The sequence below is a fragment of the Erpetoichthys calabaricus genome, chromosome 8 (genome assembly GCF_900747795.2).
Source record: "Erpetoichthys calabaricus chromosome 8, fErpCal1.3, whole genome shotgun sequence".
In the NCBI taxonomy this organism is placed as follows: Eukaryota; Metazoa; Chordata; class Cladistia; order Polypteriformes; family Polypteridae; genus Erpetoichthys; species Erpetoichthys calabaricus.
This window is the reverse complement of record NC_041401.2, coordinates 80,346,892-80,365,971: the sequence shown is the minus strand read 5'-3', so window position 1 is coordinate 80,365,971 and position 19,080 is coordinate 80,346,892. Positions and strand designations below refer to the sequence as shown.

At 36.5% G+C, this 19,080-nt stretch overlaps 1 protein-coding gene across 1 annotated transcript in view; it reads left to right on the top strand.

Annotated features, from left to right (window-relative positions):
- The first annotated feature begins 12,082 nt into the window (after positions 1 to 12,082).
- Positions 12,083 to 19,080, top strand: part of ndufa10 (NADH:ubiquinone oxidoreductase subunit A10) — a 47,912-nt gene continuing 40,914 nt past the window's right edge. The window contains exon 1 of the mRNA XM_028806958.2: positions 12,083 to 12,237. Within this exon, the coding sequence (XP_028662791.1) occupies positions 12,169 to 12,237 (69 nt within the window). The 5' untranslated portion in view covers positions 12,083 to 12,168. The remainder of the gene's footprint in view (positions 12,238 to 19,080) is intronic.

The window sequence follows — 19,080 nt, the reverse complement described above, 5'->3', positions numbered from 1 at the left end:
AAAACAACTGAGTACCAATCAGGTGATATGAAGGTTTCTAAAGGTTTTATCTTTGCTCTACTTCTTTTCATCAGCTGTATATTCACTTCATAGAACAACTATGTCTTCTAAGAATTCTATATTTGGACAGAATAAAATACTTGTAAAATGAGGTCACAGGCATGTGCACACCTTAACAAGCCAGACTCTTCATCCTCTAAATCATCCTTAGTAAGAGTTTCACTGAAATTAGTTTTTACATTTCTAACTGACTCTTGCCTGTCTTGCAATTCCAGTTTTGGTGTGTGTGTTCTTGCCTCTTCCCGTGAAGGAAATAAATGAAACCACTAGTGACACATATTTCTTTCATGGTTAGTGATCCATTTGTGCTCAGTCGGTCCTCAAGATATAGATAGTTGTGTCACAACTTTCAAAACTTTACACTGAACACTGTAATTTCCAAGTTATTCTGATTAATCAATCAATTTAATACAAAATTAACATTTTATATAATGCATTATTTCTGTATTAACAGAATGATAAAATAATAAAATAATTTACACTTGTGGCTCTCAGCTTTAATCACCTTGGACCTCAAAGTCAAAGTGTACTTTATTGTCATCTCAACCATATACAAGTATACAGATAGACGAAACTGAACTTTATTGTCATCTCAACCATATACTGTACAAGTATACAGATAGACGAAACTGCGAAGCTTCATGACGTGTAAATAATAATTTAAAAATAGAATTAAAATTAAAATTTAAAATTAAAACACAAAAAAGACAAGACATTGTGCAAAGACAAAGAAGTAGCAGCAATATTGAAATGTAGTTAGCAATATGAACATTGATGCAATGTATGGTATTTGCAATCTAGATACATAAATATAGTCAATAGATATGTAATATAATAAATAAATAATAGATATAGATAATACAGAAGTTATCAGTGTATGATAATAGTTGTTTAAGACATGTGTAAACAATGACAGGTCAGAATGTTTCACAGCAGAAAGATATCAAGAGTGTCAAAATACTTAAAAGGTCAGTATGAGATTTTCAGTTCTTTTTCTACATGCACACTAGTCTTTGCAGGACAGTGGCTCACATGTATAAAAGTTCTGTTTTTGAGGTGATTGAGGCCGTGTGGAAGATCCCATGGGGCAGTATTGTGTTAAGGAGTCTAACAGCTTCGGGGTAAAAACTCTCCTGCAGCCTGGCAGATTTGGCTTTGATGCTGCAGTATCTTCTCTTGGATGGCAGAAGTGTGAAAAGTCCATGTGAGGGGTGTAAGGGGTCCTGCACAATGCTGCAGGCCTTGCGGACACTGTGTTTGTAAAATATGTCCTGTAGTGAAGGGAGAGGCACCCCAATAATGTTCTCTGCTGTCTTCAGTATCCTTTGCAGACGCTTGTGGTCGGTTATGTTGCAGTTGCCATACCAGGCCGTGATGCAGTTGGTCAGAACACTCTCAATGGTGCCTCTGTAGAACATGGTGAGGACGGAAGGGGGAAGACTTGCTCGCTTCAGCCGCCTCAGAAAGTGTAGTCTCTGCTGGGCTTTCTTGATTAGTGATGAGGTGTTATGTGTCCAAGTAAGTTCCTCAGTTATGTGCACACCAAGGAACTTGGTACTCCTAACAGTCTCCACGTTAGTCTAATTTCCAGTTTGAAGCTTCTCTCTGAAAAAATGAGTGTGATACAAAAAGACCACAGGAACCTCTCTTCCTGGCCACAGATCAATAATAACATTAATGGACAGATCCGTGTATTATTAGTTTGAAATAGTTTTGTTTTACAGTATTTTTAAGCAAATCTATATTTTTACGTGTATTGTGTTGTCATGCAATCTAGATGTATAGTCCTAAGTTAATATGCACCCTTGCTTTAAAGTCAGAAAGCTTACTAAAGATTAGCAGCAAGTAAGACATCGGTATCAAACCCCTGGTGGCCTGTTTAAATTCAGCTGCTCTGTGAATGACATTTTCAAAGTCCTGGTGAATGGATTCTCTCCAATGGAATGGTAGCTTCCCTCTGTTTTCTCTCTTGCTCTCTCTGCTGTCTCTTCTGGTTTCTCTTTCTCTCTGAAGTTGCACTCCACCTTCTGTGCAGCACTGCCACTACATTCCACCCATCAACAGTGCAGATCCTCCCGGCTATGGCACAAGTTTTTATTGTGGAATCACATTACCCAGTTCGCACATCTACACTGTGGACAGTCGCAAACCCACAACATCAGGATTGCAAGGTCCCTGGACTCACATAAGCAATTCCTCTACTGTATATGCACAAGTATGTGCATTATGTAATTAATTTGTAGAGTTGTGTTTAACCTGTGAGTTTGTTACAGCACTCAGTGAAGACCACTATGCAAAAATAAAAGTGAATTGTATTGAAATTCAAGAGAGGTGAGCTTACAAAAATGTATTATCACAATGGTCCATATGATCACATCAGATTCCCAAATAATCCATTCATTCTATCTTAACAGTTATTGATAAGCAGACCTTGTATTAAAATCAACTGTTCAAATAGGTATATCCTTAAAAAAATAATTCACGTAGTGAGTGTTACCTTGTAATGATTTACCGGCCATAGTCCTCCTTTGTGATATACCACTAATAAGCATTCAGATGATCCTCAAACAGGGCTTTCTTACTTGGCAATATTTCACCTGGGTGAAATTCTACCTTATTTGCTCCAGTTCTGGTCTCTACATATACAGGTACATCACATAACAATCAATATGTAGTTTAAGTTTAAGGAGTAACAAAACATATTTATGAAACAATCAGACATAGGAGCAGAATTACAAAGTCCCCAGTGATAAATTAAAAACAAGCTTGTGTCTGATTTAACACTATTCAGCTAGCCTAAAGTTAACACAATGATAAGAAAGTAAAATAACAATAAACATTTTCATTAAAATGGTGAGACAAAGCATGTAATGCAGAAGAAGAAAATAAATTTTCTATTAAGTAAAAACGTACTTGACAAATGCACAAGTGAGTTTCAGATTAATTCCACATGTGTTACAATATCTTATTAAATATAGCAATGTCATAGCAGGAAAAGGGTTGCAAAAGTACAATTGTATATGAATGTTTGAGAAACCTCAAAAACACGAGCTACTATGAAGTGTCTATTTTTAACAAAACCATTTTGTTAGGCACGTCCTATGTAATAACACTTCCCACCCATGCTGCCCAAAGTCTTGGCAGGTATTGGCAAAATGACTTTTCCTACAGTCATCATGATTTCAATAAAAACACAAAAACAACTTGAAGTTAACTGCAGAATGTATTCAATAATTGTATGTAAAGCTTGTAAACTTCTTGCAGACAGGTTGTTGATTGTAGCTGTTGTTGCTATGGAAATGGTAAAAACACTCCTTTGGTGTGCAATGAAGCCTCCGTGCTTCTAACAAAACCTGCATGTACAAATAAGAACTTCGGCACAGGATGTGAAAATCTGAGGATGCCCAAGGGCTAATATGAAAATCTTGGCAGCAAGACCCAGTAATCTTGCTTGCTGAACTTGCTTGGCATACCAACATAGACAAAGTTTGTAAGCTATTGTCATTTAATGATAATTTATACAATCATGCTACAGATCACAAATGAATTACTTGCAGAATGCATTTTTCTATCTGCTGTAAAAAGGAAGTCATGCAATGCAGCAATGTGTACTAGAAAAAGTGGGTATTAAAAAAGGTGTGAATGCATAACATCCCCTTTACTTTCAGGAAATAACCAATCTCTGTTGGTTTTGCCAAAAAACATCTGTGCAGAATGTCAAGTTTGCTATATTCATGTCAAGTTTGCAGTATTCAATCCCCTTGAAAGTCATCACAATTTTCTGCATGACAAAAGATCTGTACACATATTTATCCCTTCAGTATTTTAAATGTGAACTCTTATACTGTAACAATACATTTCAAAAGTCAAAGTAAACAATTTTCTGTAGATATTTAACTGAAGAAGAAACTCAGAAGTTAGTGTTTTTTTAAGTATTTTATCCTCTGTGCTCTGGAAGCTCCAGGTTCATACAAATGACAAATGAATCCCAAAGACACAAAGGTGACAGTCATTTGACCATAATTAAGCATAGTTATGTTCTACTTGTGAGTCCCTTATATCTCTCTGGATATTAAAAGCAACCTTTGTAAAGGCCATCGTCTTTGTTGGACAATTACTGCAAAAATGAAAACAAAGGAGAATTCTGCTGATGTGAGAAACAAAGTCATTGAAACGCACAAGGCAGGAAAGTGCTACAAAAAATATCAGAGTTTGAATGTCCTGTTAAGCACTTTTAGATCCATCATCAGAAAGTGGAAGGTTCATCACAGCACTAAGACTCTTACTAGAACAGGCCATCCCTCAGAACAAGACATCAACTGGCGAAAGAGGCTACTAAAAATCCCAACTGTTACTCAGAAGTCTGCAATGCTCTTTGGCTGAAACTGGAGTGAAGGTGCGTGGCTCCATGATTTCAAGAGCTCTCCTTAAAACAGACCTCTATGGGAGAGTAGCAAGAAAGAAGCCATTCCTTAAGTTTCACAAAAAAGCAAATATTGGATTTGCTACAAAGTATTAGAAAGACACAGTTAAGATGTGGGAGAAGGTTTTATGGTCAGTTGAGACCAAAATAGAACTTTTTTTGCCAGATTTCAAAAGCTCTGAGGCTAAGGATCTGCGCTGGTATCCCGAAGGTTGCCGGTTCGAATCCCCGTCACTGCCAAAAAGGCCACTGCTCTGCTGGGCCCTTGAGCAAGGCCCTTAACCTGTAATTGCTCCAGGGGCGCTGTACAATGGCTGACCCTGCGCTCTGACCCCAAGGGGTATACGAAAACTACCAAATTCCTAATACAAGAAATTGTATAAGGCGAAATAAAGAACAAAAACAAAAAAAAACAAAAAAACACTGCCCATGCCTCAAGAAACACCATACTTACAGTGAAATATGGTGGTGGCGGCATCATGCTATGGGCGTGCTTTTCATGTACTGGGACTGGAAATCTTGTCAGAGTTGAAGAGACAATGGATGGACACAAATTCTGCACAATATTGCAGGACAACTTGTTCCAGTCTGCTGTGAACATTTGGCTTGGGAGAAGATGCATCTTTCAGCATGACAATGACCATAAGTATTAGGTCTAAGCAACACTGAAATGGCTCAAAAACAGAAATATTTTGGAATGGCAAAGTCAAAGCCCTGATCTTAACTCTATTGAGAATAGTGGCACTATTTGAAATCTGCTGTCCAGAGGTGTCACATGAATTGTGAATTTCCCCTTGGGATTAATAAAGTATCTATCTATCTATCTATCTATCTATCTATCTATCTATCTATCTATCTATCTATCTATCTATCTATCTATCTATCTGTCTATCTATCTCTGTCATCCCATCAACCTAGAGGATTTCTATACATTCTGCCAAAAAGAATGGGTAAGAATCACTCCTGAAACATGTACAAAACTGGCATATACTTACCCCAAAAGAATTGAGGCTGTTATTGCAACAAAAGTGTTTTCGACAAAGTATTAATGTGTAGTGCTTGAATACTTATGCAAACAATAACTTTTCAGTCTTTCTTCTTCAGTTAAATATCTACAGAAAATTGTTAATTTTGACTTTGGAAATGTATTGTTACATCATAACAGTTCACATTAAAATACTGAATGGATAAATATGTGTATAAACCTTTTCTCATGCAGAAAAATATAACTTTCAAGGGGATACATTTGTACACCACTGTATAATTAAGAGCTCACTTCCTATCTTACTGCTGCAAGTATAAAAGCTGAAACAGTAGATTACATGAGAGGAAGGACACTTCTAACCTTTGCCTGCCACATGGACAAAACAACTACTTTCATCTTTCTTTCTTATGTTGACCACCAGGGCGTGTACAGCCGGCCTGACCTGACACAGAAAGGCATAGACACGAATTTGCCATACATCACACATTTTATTCACAGCTGGGAAGTGCTTTTCCTTGCTCCCCACAGCACAATACAGTCCAAAGTGCCAATACCAAAAGACAGTCCTTTTCCTTTCCTTCTTCTCCTTCATCCTCTCCTCTCCTCTCCTGGCAAGCTTCATCCACCTCCTCCAAGCTCTCCGAATGGAGTGAGGCAGATCCTTTTATTCAGCACCTAGGAGTGCTCCAGGTGGTTCATCAGGATTACCTGGAATCACTCCCAGATATGGTGGAAATCCATTGAATGACTCTGTAGCTCCCCCTGGCGGCCCCCACAGAACCCAATAGGGCTGCATCAAATTCCAGCTCCCAGCGTGCCCTGCAGATGGCCACCAAAGATGGCTGCCCTCTAGCGTCCCAGGAGAGGTATTGCCTCAGTGATGCTCTCTTTCCCAGTCCTTCCATTCCATTGGCGTCCTGGCCAGGTAATGGCCGAGGCCGCCCATCACACTTACAATATACAATATATACTGTACACCAGTTTTTTAACTTCTCTATCCACTTTCACCTCTTCTGCTGCTTATTAATTTGTTACACTTTTCTTTTGCTATGAAAGCATCTCTACATGCCATGTTCATCTTACACAAAATGGATAAAGAGGTCTTAAATGTTAAAATTAAAATGTTCATTTCTCCACAAGATTTAAAATAAACAACAGAATCACTTGAAGCAAAGAAATAATATGCTCTTCAACAGGGCCACATGGACACATATTGTTTGCCTTTACTAAATAAAATGGGTTCTCTTTCTTATTTACGACGGCTGATTGAAAAGCAGCAAGACTGTCCCTGTTTCTCTTTCATAGAGGTAGACATGGGAATGCTCTCCATGAACTGCATGCATGGATGTGTGTGAACCTGCAGTTGGACCACCATATTCTTTAAAGTTCTGTCACAGCAAGTGGAAACACCTCATACATATCATTATGGTAGATGAAGAAGACATTCCTGTGACAGTACGACAGAGGTGTCTGATTGAATTTTGCGTTATGCTTGGGAATTTAGCACTGTGTGATTTCTGGGCATTCCCAAAGCTGAAATAACAACTACGAGGAAAGAAGTTCTCCTCATATGATGAAGTGAAAAACACCACTGCCGCATAGCTAACAGCCTGTTACTTGTCTTTGAATCATTTTTGAAACAATGTAAAAAAACATTTTCAATATGAATGATGCTACTTTGAAAAAGAAAAGTGTTCCAAGCCTGTGCAGTCATCAGATTCTGAATAAAAAAATCAGTCAAATTACTTTGCAATCCGCCCTCATATTTGTCTTCTCTCATGATATTTCCAATAATTAATTCTGCTATCTGAAATATAAATTAGTTATACCAATTTGAATAAATCATGTTGTCACACAAAACGGAAAATATTAATTACAGCAGTAGTATATCATTAAAAACATGCACTTTACATTCAGTAATTTTGTCATTTCCAAAAGAGGCATGGTGGCAAAGTCTTGTTATCATTGCATAAGTGGCTGGTGCTTTTAATTATGTCAACATATAAGATTACAATATATTACAATTTTTATTACATTATTCTAATTTGTTTTACAGCTGGAATAGAGTTTAGATTAAGTATATTGCTCATGGTCACACAGCAAGTAGGAAGCAACCCGGCAATTTAACTTAGAGTGGCCTTTTTATAATCAGTATTATAAGTATGATATCAGTACTGATTAAAATAAATCAGTATTAGATCTGGTACTTAATCAATGGCAAAACCTGTTAGAATAATATCACAGTGGTGTAGGAATCAGGTAGGCTGCTTTAAAGCCCTATGAACCTAGGATCAACTCTTAGCCTGATAGCTATCGGCAGGAGGTGTGAACATTCTCCTTTTATCTTCATGGGTTTTCCTCTGACATCCCAAGGAATTCAGGTTATGTTAAATGACATCTAAACTGACAAAGCATAAAGTGCACAACTGTCCCCTGTGATGGACTCATGATGATAAGATAAAATCTAGCTCCCCAAAACCCAGAAATGGGAAAAAAACAGATTTGGAAAATGGAAAGGCTAATGTCAGGTGCAAGTTCTTTTCATTTAAGCCAGTTGCTAACCAAATATTGTCATTGTCAACACTGGAATTAAATTAGTTCATTTATACATGCCAATGTAACAACACTTTATAATTAAATCTTGCCCACGTGCAGCCTTGTTTTAATGTAACTTGACAATGAATATAGCAAAAACTGTGGTGTGGCACAATGATGTAGAAATCTATTTCAAGTGTAATTTTCTATTCAATATAGGAAGGGTGAAATTATTAAACAACCAAGTACACGCTTTACAAAAAAAGTGCAGAAAAAGTCAGGGACTGGATTAATTAAATTAAACTGCTTTTAAATTTTACCAGGCTAATATATTGCATTCATCCATTTTTATAACCTGATTGGTCCATCAAATGCAAAGCATTAAGTAACCCTAATATCCAGTCTATTCCTGAGTGCACACTAGCACTCGTATCAAGCTAATTTAAAGATACCAGTACATCTAAAACAACCTTAGGTATATGGGAGGAAATCATAGTACCCTGAGAACACACAGAGAGACAAGGCGCTAACATGCAAACACCAAACTTGGATTCAGACCCAGGAGTCTTGAGTTTTCAATTAGCAGCACCGAGAACTCTACCGTTATGATATGTCCTCTCATTTTAAAGTCCTGGTATGTTAATTTCCTATTATATACTGCAAATATCATCTCAATAATATTGCCATTAGATTTAATTTTCTATTTGAATACTTTTTTGGACTTAATCTAATTTTATTTTAGTTATGTTTCTAGTAAAATGAATTAGGCTTTGCTTTATGGTTACATTTTTATCCCTACCTATTTTCCATATTTACTGATTGAAAAAAAAGAAAAGAAACAAACAAACAAAAGGGATTGTGTTAAAAAAAATGCTTTAGTTGCCTCACATTTTTATGCAATCGTTTTGTTCACCCCACTGAATTAAAGTTGAAAGTCTGCACTTCAACTGCATCTGAGTTGTTTCATTTAAAATTCATTGTGGTAATGTACAGAACCAAAATTAGAAAAACGTTGTCTCTGTTCAAATATCTATGGACCTAACTGTACATTATGCATAATATAGATAGATAGATAGATAGATAGATAGATACTTTATTAATCCCAATGGGAAATTCACATATATATATATATATATATATATATATATATATATATATATATATATATATATAAACAAACCAATGTATTTTAACTAATATCAGGCAATGGATATCACAGAACGGATGTATTCAAACTAATGTATATATTCAAACCAAAGTATCTGAACCGATATACAGTACAGTATATCTAAACCAATTTATATATTTACGAACCAATCTTTTTTCCCTGAATGGTTCAGCCTAAAACTACTGGATATTGTGATGTGTCATGTGTTATTTAATTATATTTACCTTGTTATATGTATTGATATAAAATGGCATTTGTGACAAAATAAAATAAATAGAATGTCAATTATGAAATAAAGAATCACATGCAAAAGTACAGAGATATACTGTATATAAATGGGTCAACGAATTGTGAAAAACGCATAATTACATAAAAGTTGTTTTTTTCGAACCAGCCTTATTTTTAAAGACGGTACTTCTTTTCCGAATGATTCTTCTAATGCCTGCGCTGTTTATTTCCAAATACCTCGTTTCCTGTTGGTTTCCTCACTTATCAATGAAGACCAACTGGCTAAACCCTATTCCTATTGGACAATCATTTACTGTTAATTTTCTTTTGCCTGACTGTAAACAGAAGGCTACTTTTCACACATTCAAACTGACAAAATATAAACGTATTAAGAGATGCGATGGTTGGTTTTGCACACAAAACAGATAATTTAATATTTGTAGCTGCGCCATGCAATGTACTTAATTACATATTCTCACTGTGAAACTCCAGATAAAAGAAGACACGCTGCTATTCTCGAGTTGTTCGTACTATTGCCTGTATATGTGATCGCCGCTTCACACTCATGTTTTAACTCTCTCTTAATTCAGTCATGTTCAATTCAAAGTATCTTTTCTCTCTTTGTTTTACCATCAATTGACGATACACTTGGCAATGCCGGTCGAAGCCCATTTGGAGCCCTAGAATCAACGGCGGGTGGTCATTATTAGATTTCGACAACCATGTCTGGAGAGCGCGTCCCTTCTTTTACATAATTGGTAACTCTGTATACATAACGCGGACTTTTCGGAGTGCGCACACCTCCAGTTCCATAACTGGCGTCCCTCTGTTTATGCCCATTCTTTTACATAAACGGAATTCCTAATGGATTGACAGACACAGGCTGAAATCACTACTGTATTCCGAATTTTTGGGTGCTGGCGCTCGGACCACCAAATGTTCTTCAAAATATTCGCGTTGATGAAATGGTTTTCAGTAGACTTAAGAGCATCTTAACAGTGGCGTAGCTCGAGTTCGTACCGCTCGGAGCGGGGCGGTGATTCAGTTTGCCACCCCCCAACATATCTGAACATGTTAACCTATTTAAATAGAAAATTAAAATGACGTATAGAGAAAAATTAAGATAGATTTTTCACAGATTTATTTAAATATAGAGAAACAGCAATAATTTTTTACATATAACTATTTATAAGCATCAAATAGACAAGAATATAGTATAGACGCACTGATAAGCCGTATTCTAATTATTAGTTTAATGTAATTACGCTGCGAAAACCAGAACCAGTGTTGTGTACAAGTGATAGGCGGGGATGTTTTCTGCTTAGAGCAATAACTTATAAATTGTAAATTAGTTGTCTTCCTAGAAATTATTATCGGTGTAATGTTTATGTTTATTTTTGTTATTGCCTCATACATTTCAACTGCTGTTTCTGATGCCGTCACAGAATGACAGTCTGAAAATTATTTTGAGTCATTTGTAGATAGAAATCAGAGAATTTTACTTTTTTCATTCATGACTGATATTTTTTCGATCCCTGAAGCTTACACACGAATTGTACTGAACCTTTTGTCCAATAATGCCGCCCCCAAATATGTGCGGCCCCTAGCTACGCCACTGCATCTTAACACCTTGTCCGCATAGAAGGTCAGATGAAGTGATATCCAGTCTCGGACAATATACATTAATTTAACGACAACAGTGTGAAGGGCACTTCTGTCTGGGCATTTCCAGTATAGCGACAATTGATCTCAGAACAGCATTGTGTGTTACATGGCCTCTGTCCATTCAAGCTAACCGTCCTAACTTTTAAGTGCCTCTGCCTGTTTACCATTTGACACTCAAGTAGCGCTGAAGATCTTTAGCCGCCTACCGCCCACGATCAGGAAAATAATCGATAGTAAAGGATTAACCAATGGGAACAGGTCCTGCTGATCGTCTTCGTCTTGTTTGACAGCTGACGAAACCATCATAAGAAGGAGCACTTTGATAAAAATAGCGTGGACATTGGAGCCATTTGGAAATATGCCCCACGGAAAAGTCACATTGTTAAATACAATTATCTTTAAAAATAAGGCAATTAAAACGTAATACCGATAAAAATATAGTATATATAGTATAGTATTCCATAATATTTAGATGACTTATTTAATTATGTATTTTTCATATTTTTGACTGATTCATATACAGTATATCGCTGTACTTTTGCACAAATGGTGTTCAACAGGATTGAGGCTACACCAATAGAAATTCCTACCAACTTTGTTGAGTGGCAATAAAAATTAAGTTAAATATTAAATCAATGCGATAACTAATAAATTGCGATAATCTTTTCCCAGTTAAACAAAAGTAGTTAAAGAGTTATTCTCCGATCAAATGTGTTCTTTTGCGACACTTCCCGGAGATGATTGGCTGAGTAATAATAAACTGACACTTGTTTTGCTTCTCCCATTTTTCCATGTCCGAGCGTCCTTCCCTGTCGCCCTCTTGTTACATTTCCCTTGTCTCTGTTTCAAAACCAGGTCTGCTACAATTGGTTTACGCTTTTAAGCAGGTTGCCTTATGACATTTTAGAACCAAAAGCACAACTCGTTTTATTTTATTTAAATCAAGTGTCTCTATTGCATGATGAAAATTCCACATAAACATGATGCACTGCTCGGCGGACGCTCCTGTGACGTCACAAAACGGCGCCGGCGCGTCCTTTAGGCCCATAGATTGTAAAAGACCTGTGAGGGTCATAAGAGAAACAGATCAGAGGACGTATTGAAATGGCTTTTCGATCTGGAACGCTACTCGTTTTACGTAGCAGCGTTGGTTCCAGGATCACGACACCTGTGGTAAGGCGACAGGGGAAGATGTTAACGGGATAGACCTGTGTTGACCGACTTGACTTTGGCTGGGGCTGTAGTGTTTTACGGGATCAGTTGGAGGCATTGAAAACATAGTCAACAAATTCACTCCAGTCACATTAACGAATGCTTAGGCAATTTTTATCTGTAGATGATTTTCTAGGTTCTCTGCGTCTGTATTGAATAGAATGTATTTTTCCGTCACTTGAAAGTGACTGCCAATCTTATCGCACATGAGTAAATGAAAAGTGCAGCTTGAGTTGCGGTTGATACAGTTGTTTCCTTATTGGTGTGATGTATACCTTTACGTAGGAGAGGTAAAACGTTTGTTCACTCCTAGCCAAGTGGGATATTTCATTGATTTGAATAAACACACACACTATAATAACTCAAGACGTTGTGCATGCTGTCCGCAATCATGGGGTTATTTAAAATTTTAAAATAAAGTTGACTGACACGGACAAGATAGTCTGAAAAAGAAGTGGAAATGATTCTAGCCTGGTATTTCCTACGGAAGCGCATTAGGGCCATTGAGAAGAAAAACAATAGGGACACAGTGGAAAAAGTCAATTTCGAGATTAAAGTCGACATTTCCACATTAATCTCGTCGTTTAAATTAATGTGGAAATGTCGACTTTAACCTCGAAATTTCCACTTTAATCCATAGTTTTTGTCATTAAAGTAGAACGTCGTAAACTTCATCATAAAGTCGATGCTGAATTCACTAGAGTTTCTCAAACCCCTTCCTAGCTAAAGTAGTGCGTTAACTGCTTTGTATTCTGAAATGTTCCCCAATTAAACGGGCTTTCTCTTGCACTGAGAGGAGCCGCAGGCAGCAATTGCCATACAGAATTACTTTAACTTCATGATTTTGCAGCTCTCTGAACATTTAGTATATAAAGATATATACTTTATTTAATTTTCATGATGAAATGCATTAAAGCATGTGTTAAACATGTGAGGAAACCCACCAGGAAAACATGCAAACACCAGGCATGTGACACCCGGGACATAACCCTCATACTGCGAGGCAGCAGCGCTACAGCTGGGCCACTGGGCCCCCGCATGCTTAATTATATTATTAACTGAGTACATTTTTTAAATGAAGTTAATTTATTTGTAAAATGTAATAAACATGGGGTTTGAGAAACAATAAAAAATAATATAAATAAACATCGATTTTAAGATGATGTTTAAGACATTCTACTTTAATGACAAATTACAAGATTAAAGTGGAAAACTTGAAATTTCTAGATTAAAGTCGAAATTTCATCTTTAATCACAACATAAACGGCAAGATTAGTCAAAATGTCGACTTTAATCTCGACATACTTTTTTTTTTTTTTTCCCTGTGACTCTAATACGCTTCTGCAATTTCCACTATACTAGTCTGCAAAAAAAAAAAAAAAAAGTTTTGTCCCCATTAAAACATTTAGGTGTTTGTTATAGAGTTAAGGATGCTGAATCCATATCTGGCAACGTAATTCCTGTATCATATCTAATTTTTGTGAGATGAAAGTTTAAAAATGAAAAAGTTTGAAAAAATATATAAATTGCACAAATGCTGTAAGTGATTTAAATATAATTATTACTAAAAGTAATCACCTGACAGTTTTCTCCTCGTATAATCCACTGAAGGTGTTTAATGGTAAAAGAACCAACAGATGTCTGCTAGCATTAACTCCACTTTCCACTGTAAGATCTCACCATTTGAGTGTTGATCTGGTGAAAACCTTCTCCATATTCATCAGAGACGTTTTTTGGGGGGGAAAATCTAAATGAGTCTGTAGGAAATGGATTTTTAAAGTCATGTTGCACCCAATTGCTAGGCAGGAAGAGAGAAGCTCCTTAACCAGTATCTTGTAGTTTTCCACTTTTTTTTCTATTCCCAAGAAAACTGAGGCATACACTTTGTATTTTTAATAAAGGCAGGGTATGTATTTGTTTACTGTTTGTACTTATTGGCCATGAAAGTGGATAGATCAACCCTAACACCTGCATATTTTTGTAAAAAATCTATTTAAACAACAGCCTTCTTATCCTTTCTTATCCTCTCTTCTCCTATTCCAGTATCCCCAAGGACGTGCTGGTTACGTTATGATTGAGTGAGGGTGTGTTGTATGGTGTACTGCAGTCCCACTTTCTGTGTTATCCAGCCAGGGCAGGCAGTGGGTCCCTGTGACCACAAAATTGATAAGTGGCATTGAAAATGGATGAATGGTTGGTTGGTTTGTTATATGTGTAAAAATTAAGCAGGTTTATTTATTTATTTTTTAGAAAAACATTGCTTGATTTCTTTCATTTATACTACTACAACAACTTAATGCAAGTTCTGTTTAATTGTAAAGAGTGGTACAGTGGTTAGTTCTGCATTCTGATAGCTACTGAAGACCGACTTTGAGTTTTGTGTGGAATTTGCATGTGTTTTTTTCCCCAATTGATTACTCTTCTTTTACTTCCAGATACCAAAGAAGCATATCTTATGTTATGTGGTAACTCTGAATTGACAGTCTGTATGATTATAGATGTGTACATGACTATGTTCTACAATCTACTGGCGTCACATTCATGGTGGTTGCACATAGCACTGCCAGGATTAGCTGTGGCTTCAGCAGTTCTTGAACTGGATTAATCAGTTTTGAAAATGGACAGTTGGACAAATCTATACAGTACATTTAAAGACACAACCAGTAGTGCACGAGAATGAAGAGAGTGAGATTGTTGCCTTTAAACACATACTGAATAATTAAAAGGCATCTATCCTTCTCCTGGCTGTTTTGAAGGGATACGAAGAGAGCAAAAATGTATTGCAAATATTTTATTATGGATTGTTTCCACCACAACTACCTGCATATTTATGATTGAGGAAGACTGACTTTTTTTTAGTTTAAAATACACTTCAGATAATATTCTGAGCATGACAAATACTGAAGCCATAAAACAAACTTGATGTTAATTTTAAAAAATATGCAATACCTCATGGAAATGATTTGTGGTAGAGAAATTCCAGTTTCACAAATGAATTCAGCACACCTAAATCTATAAGGTGAAATTTGCTTTTGGCTTGGGAGAATCTTGGTGCAGGTCAGTGTTATTAGAGCATTGAGCATAGAATTTAAGGGTAACTGTTGATGTCAAAGAACACAGAAAAATCTGTGATAGAACTTCACATAAATTGGTCAGCAATGCAAAACGGAACACACATTTTACTATAAGGATTTAACTGAAATTGTAGTAGAGGAACATAGTGCAGTGTTGGTCAACACAAATGTAATCTGCATGGAAGAGATTTTTGCTATAAATTCTCATGATGACCAGCTAGAGGTCTGTTCATCTTTATTAGAAGAATTTTATATTTGGTTTATTTTAACGTTTCTTCAACAGGTCATGGATAGAGTTGGACTTTTATTATTGTTTGTGTTATGCAGTTGCCGCTGTTATTTTGCAGTCTTAAGCAAGAGTCTTTTCCTCTCCTGTCACTGTAATGTGTTTGCTGCTTATATTCCATAGGGGATTTTCTACTGCCATATGCAAAGAAAGTACCAGCTGATTTGCTTTTAGTCTCCATGAAACATTTATTGTAGCAACGCATGTTCAGTCACCTATATAGTCCAATGCAGAGGTGTTTGCTCAAGAGTGAGGTGGGAACACATTCCCACTAGATTCTTCTTCTCAGTATGATCCTGGTGAATTTTCGTAATTTATTAAATAAAGTGGAAGACTACTAAGCAAATGTTCATTTTCAGCCTGACTGTAGAGAAGCGTTCACATAAACATGGCTTTATGACGTTTAGTGATACAGAGCTTATAACTGGTAGTTCTGGATACCTCCAAGAGCAGATTGAGATGGCAGTAGATATAGTTTGTTTCTATGATGATGAACAGTGGTGTTAATCAATAATAGTTAGGAGGAATGTCTGCTGACATGGATCAGATTCTTGTAGAACATTCTATTTGTTGTGTACTTCTCAATAATATTTATTACAATTATGACTATTCATCCTAAAGCAAATCCTTGTAACAGAGATGATAATTAATTTGATAGAACTTTGCAGTCACCATTACCAAACATGTCAAATTTCAATCTTGGGAACTTGGGTCAATGCACAGTATCTATAAACATGTAACTTGTCTAACAAGTAAGTCTTTTTGTTTGTTAATTTATGCTATTGGGCAGTAAAGGGATTATATATATATAATATGTATCCTCAGCCAGAGCACCACTACAATCTGTTCATCACAGTTGTTTACTTTCTTGTCTTTTACAAGAAAAGTTACTCAAAAGAATCTCTTCAGTGCATTTGCCGATTTTAGAATGAGGCCTGTTTAAAGACACTAGCCCAGAGTTAGACATCTATCTGGTGTTCCTAGTATCCAACACAGTACTAAGGCTTCAGTGGCCAAATTTGTCAGAATTAATTAATAGGTAAGTGTTGTGCAAAATGGAGCATATCCTAAGCTATAAATCTCATTCAGTACATTCAGAATTCCAGTTTTTGCTTTTAGGGCCGAGGCTGAGGTGGCTGATTCAAATACCCCTTAATTCCAGCTTCTTTTGCCTGAAGGTTCATTTTCATTAACAGCACCAGCTTATCTTGAGGTCCCCATTAATCATCCTTGATTGGCTGAATCTTTATACAGTTGTGCTTGAAAGTTTGTGAACCCTTTAGAATTTTCTATATTTCTGCATAAATATGACCTAAAACATCATCAGATTTTCACTCAAGTCCTAAAAGTAGATAAAGAGAAACCAGTTAAACAAATGAGACAAAAGTATTATACTTGGTCATTTATTTATTAAGGAAAATGATCGAATATTACATATTTGTGAATGGCAAAAGTATGTGAACCTTTGCTTTCAGTATCTGGAGCTTGGAGGAATTTTAGCCCTTTGAGTACTGAGAAAAGCGCTATATAAATGTAATGAATTATTAATTATTATTATTCATTCCTCCGTACAGAACAGCTTCAGCTCTGGGATGTTGGTGGGTTTCCTCACATTAACTGCTCGCTTCGGGTCCTTCCACAATATTTCGATTGGATTAAGGTCAGGACTTTGACTTGGCCATTCCAAAACATTAACTTTATTCTTCTTTAACCTTTCTTTGGTAGAACGACTTGTGTGTTTGGGTCGTTGTCTTGCTGCATGACCCACCTTCTCTTGAGATTCAGTTCATGGACAGATGTCCTGACATTTTCCTTTAGAATTCTCTGATATAATTCAGAATACATTGTTCCATCAATGAAGGCAAGCTGTCCTGGCCCAGATGCAGCAAAACAGGCCCAAACCATGATACTACCTGCACCATGTTTCACAGATGTGATAAGGTTCAATGCTGGAATCCTTTCTCCAAACATAACACTTTTCATTTAAACCAAAAAGTTCTATTTTGGTCACATCTGTCCACAAAACATTCTTCCAATAGCCTTCTGGTTTGTACACGTGATCTTTAGCAACCTGCAGACGAGCAGTGGCTTTCTCCTTGCAACCCTGCCATGCACACCATTGTTGTTCAATGTTCTCCTGATGGTGGACTCATGAACATGAACATTAGCCAATGTGAGAGAGGCCTTCAGTTGCTTAGAAGTTACCCTGGGGTCCTTAGTGACCTCGCCGACTATTACACGCCTTGCTCTTGGAGTGATCTTTGTTGGTCGACCACTCCTGGGGAGGGTAACAATGGTCTTGAATTTCCTCCATTTGTACACAATCTGTCTGACTGTGGATTGGTGGAGTCCAAACTCTTTAGAGATGGTTTTGTAACCTTTTCCAGCCTGATGAGCATCAACAACTCTTTTTCTGAGGTCCTCAGAAATCTCCTTTGTTCGTGCCATGATACACTTCCACAAACGTGTTGTGAAGAGCAGACTTTGATAGATTCCTGTTCTTTAAATAACACAGTGTGCCCACTCACACCTGATTGTCATCCCATTGATTGAAAACACCTGACTCTAATTTCACCTTCAAACTAACTGCTAATCCTAGAGGTTCACATACTTTTGCCACTCACAAATATGTAATATTCGATCATTTTCCTCAATAAATAAATGATCAAGTATAATATTTTTGTCTCATTTGTTTAACTGGTTTCTCTTTATCTACTTTTAGGACTTGAGTGAAAATCTGATGATGTTTTAGGTCATATTTATGCAGAAATATAGAAAATTCGAAAGGGTTCGCAAACTTTCAAGCACACCTGTATTGGATTTATTTCATGTTTCCTAAGTACAGTTTAATATTGAGTCATTCACTACCGGCCAAAAGTTTTGAACACCTCAGTTTTTCTTCAAATTTAATCAGTTGAAATGTGGTGAATGATCTAAAATGGCGAAAAGGCAAGCGGTAAACTGCCAGAGATTTAAAGTTTAGGTTAGCAAAAACTGAAAAAAAGGAAATTTCAGGATATGACAAATGGGCCTTCTTTGGTGAACAACTAATAGGTTACAGCTTACAGATGTTCTGCAGCAGTTAAAGTAAATTAAACCTTGCAAGTTGAAGCAAACAATTTGTATGCATGTCCCAGCCTCTGTTGATTACTTAAAAACCCTCTGTCTGTCTTAAAGCTTTGTTTTACAGCTGTAGTAAATATGCAGGCCTGCATCTGCAGCATTTCTAAGACTCTTGATATACTGAACCTTAAAATAAAGAAAACCTAAAAATAAAACAAATGGTTGAATTCCCACTTGTTGACATATTTTTGTCCATAACTCTGGATGTTCTCATGTGTTTGTGGACAAAAGTGCTTTTCACTATACCATTTTGCTCTTTGTCATTGATATGCAGTATATTATTTTGTTTATTCTTTGTTTACGCTACAAAATCATTATGCT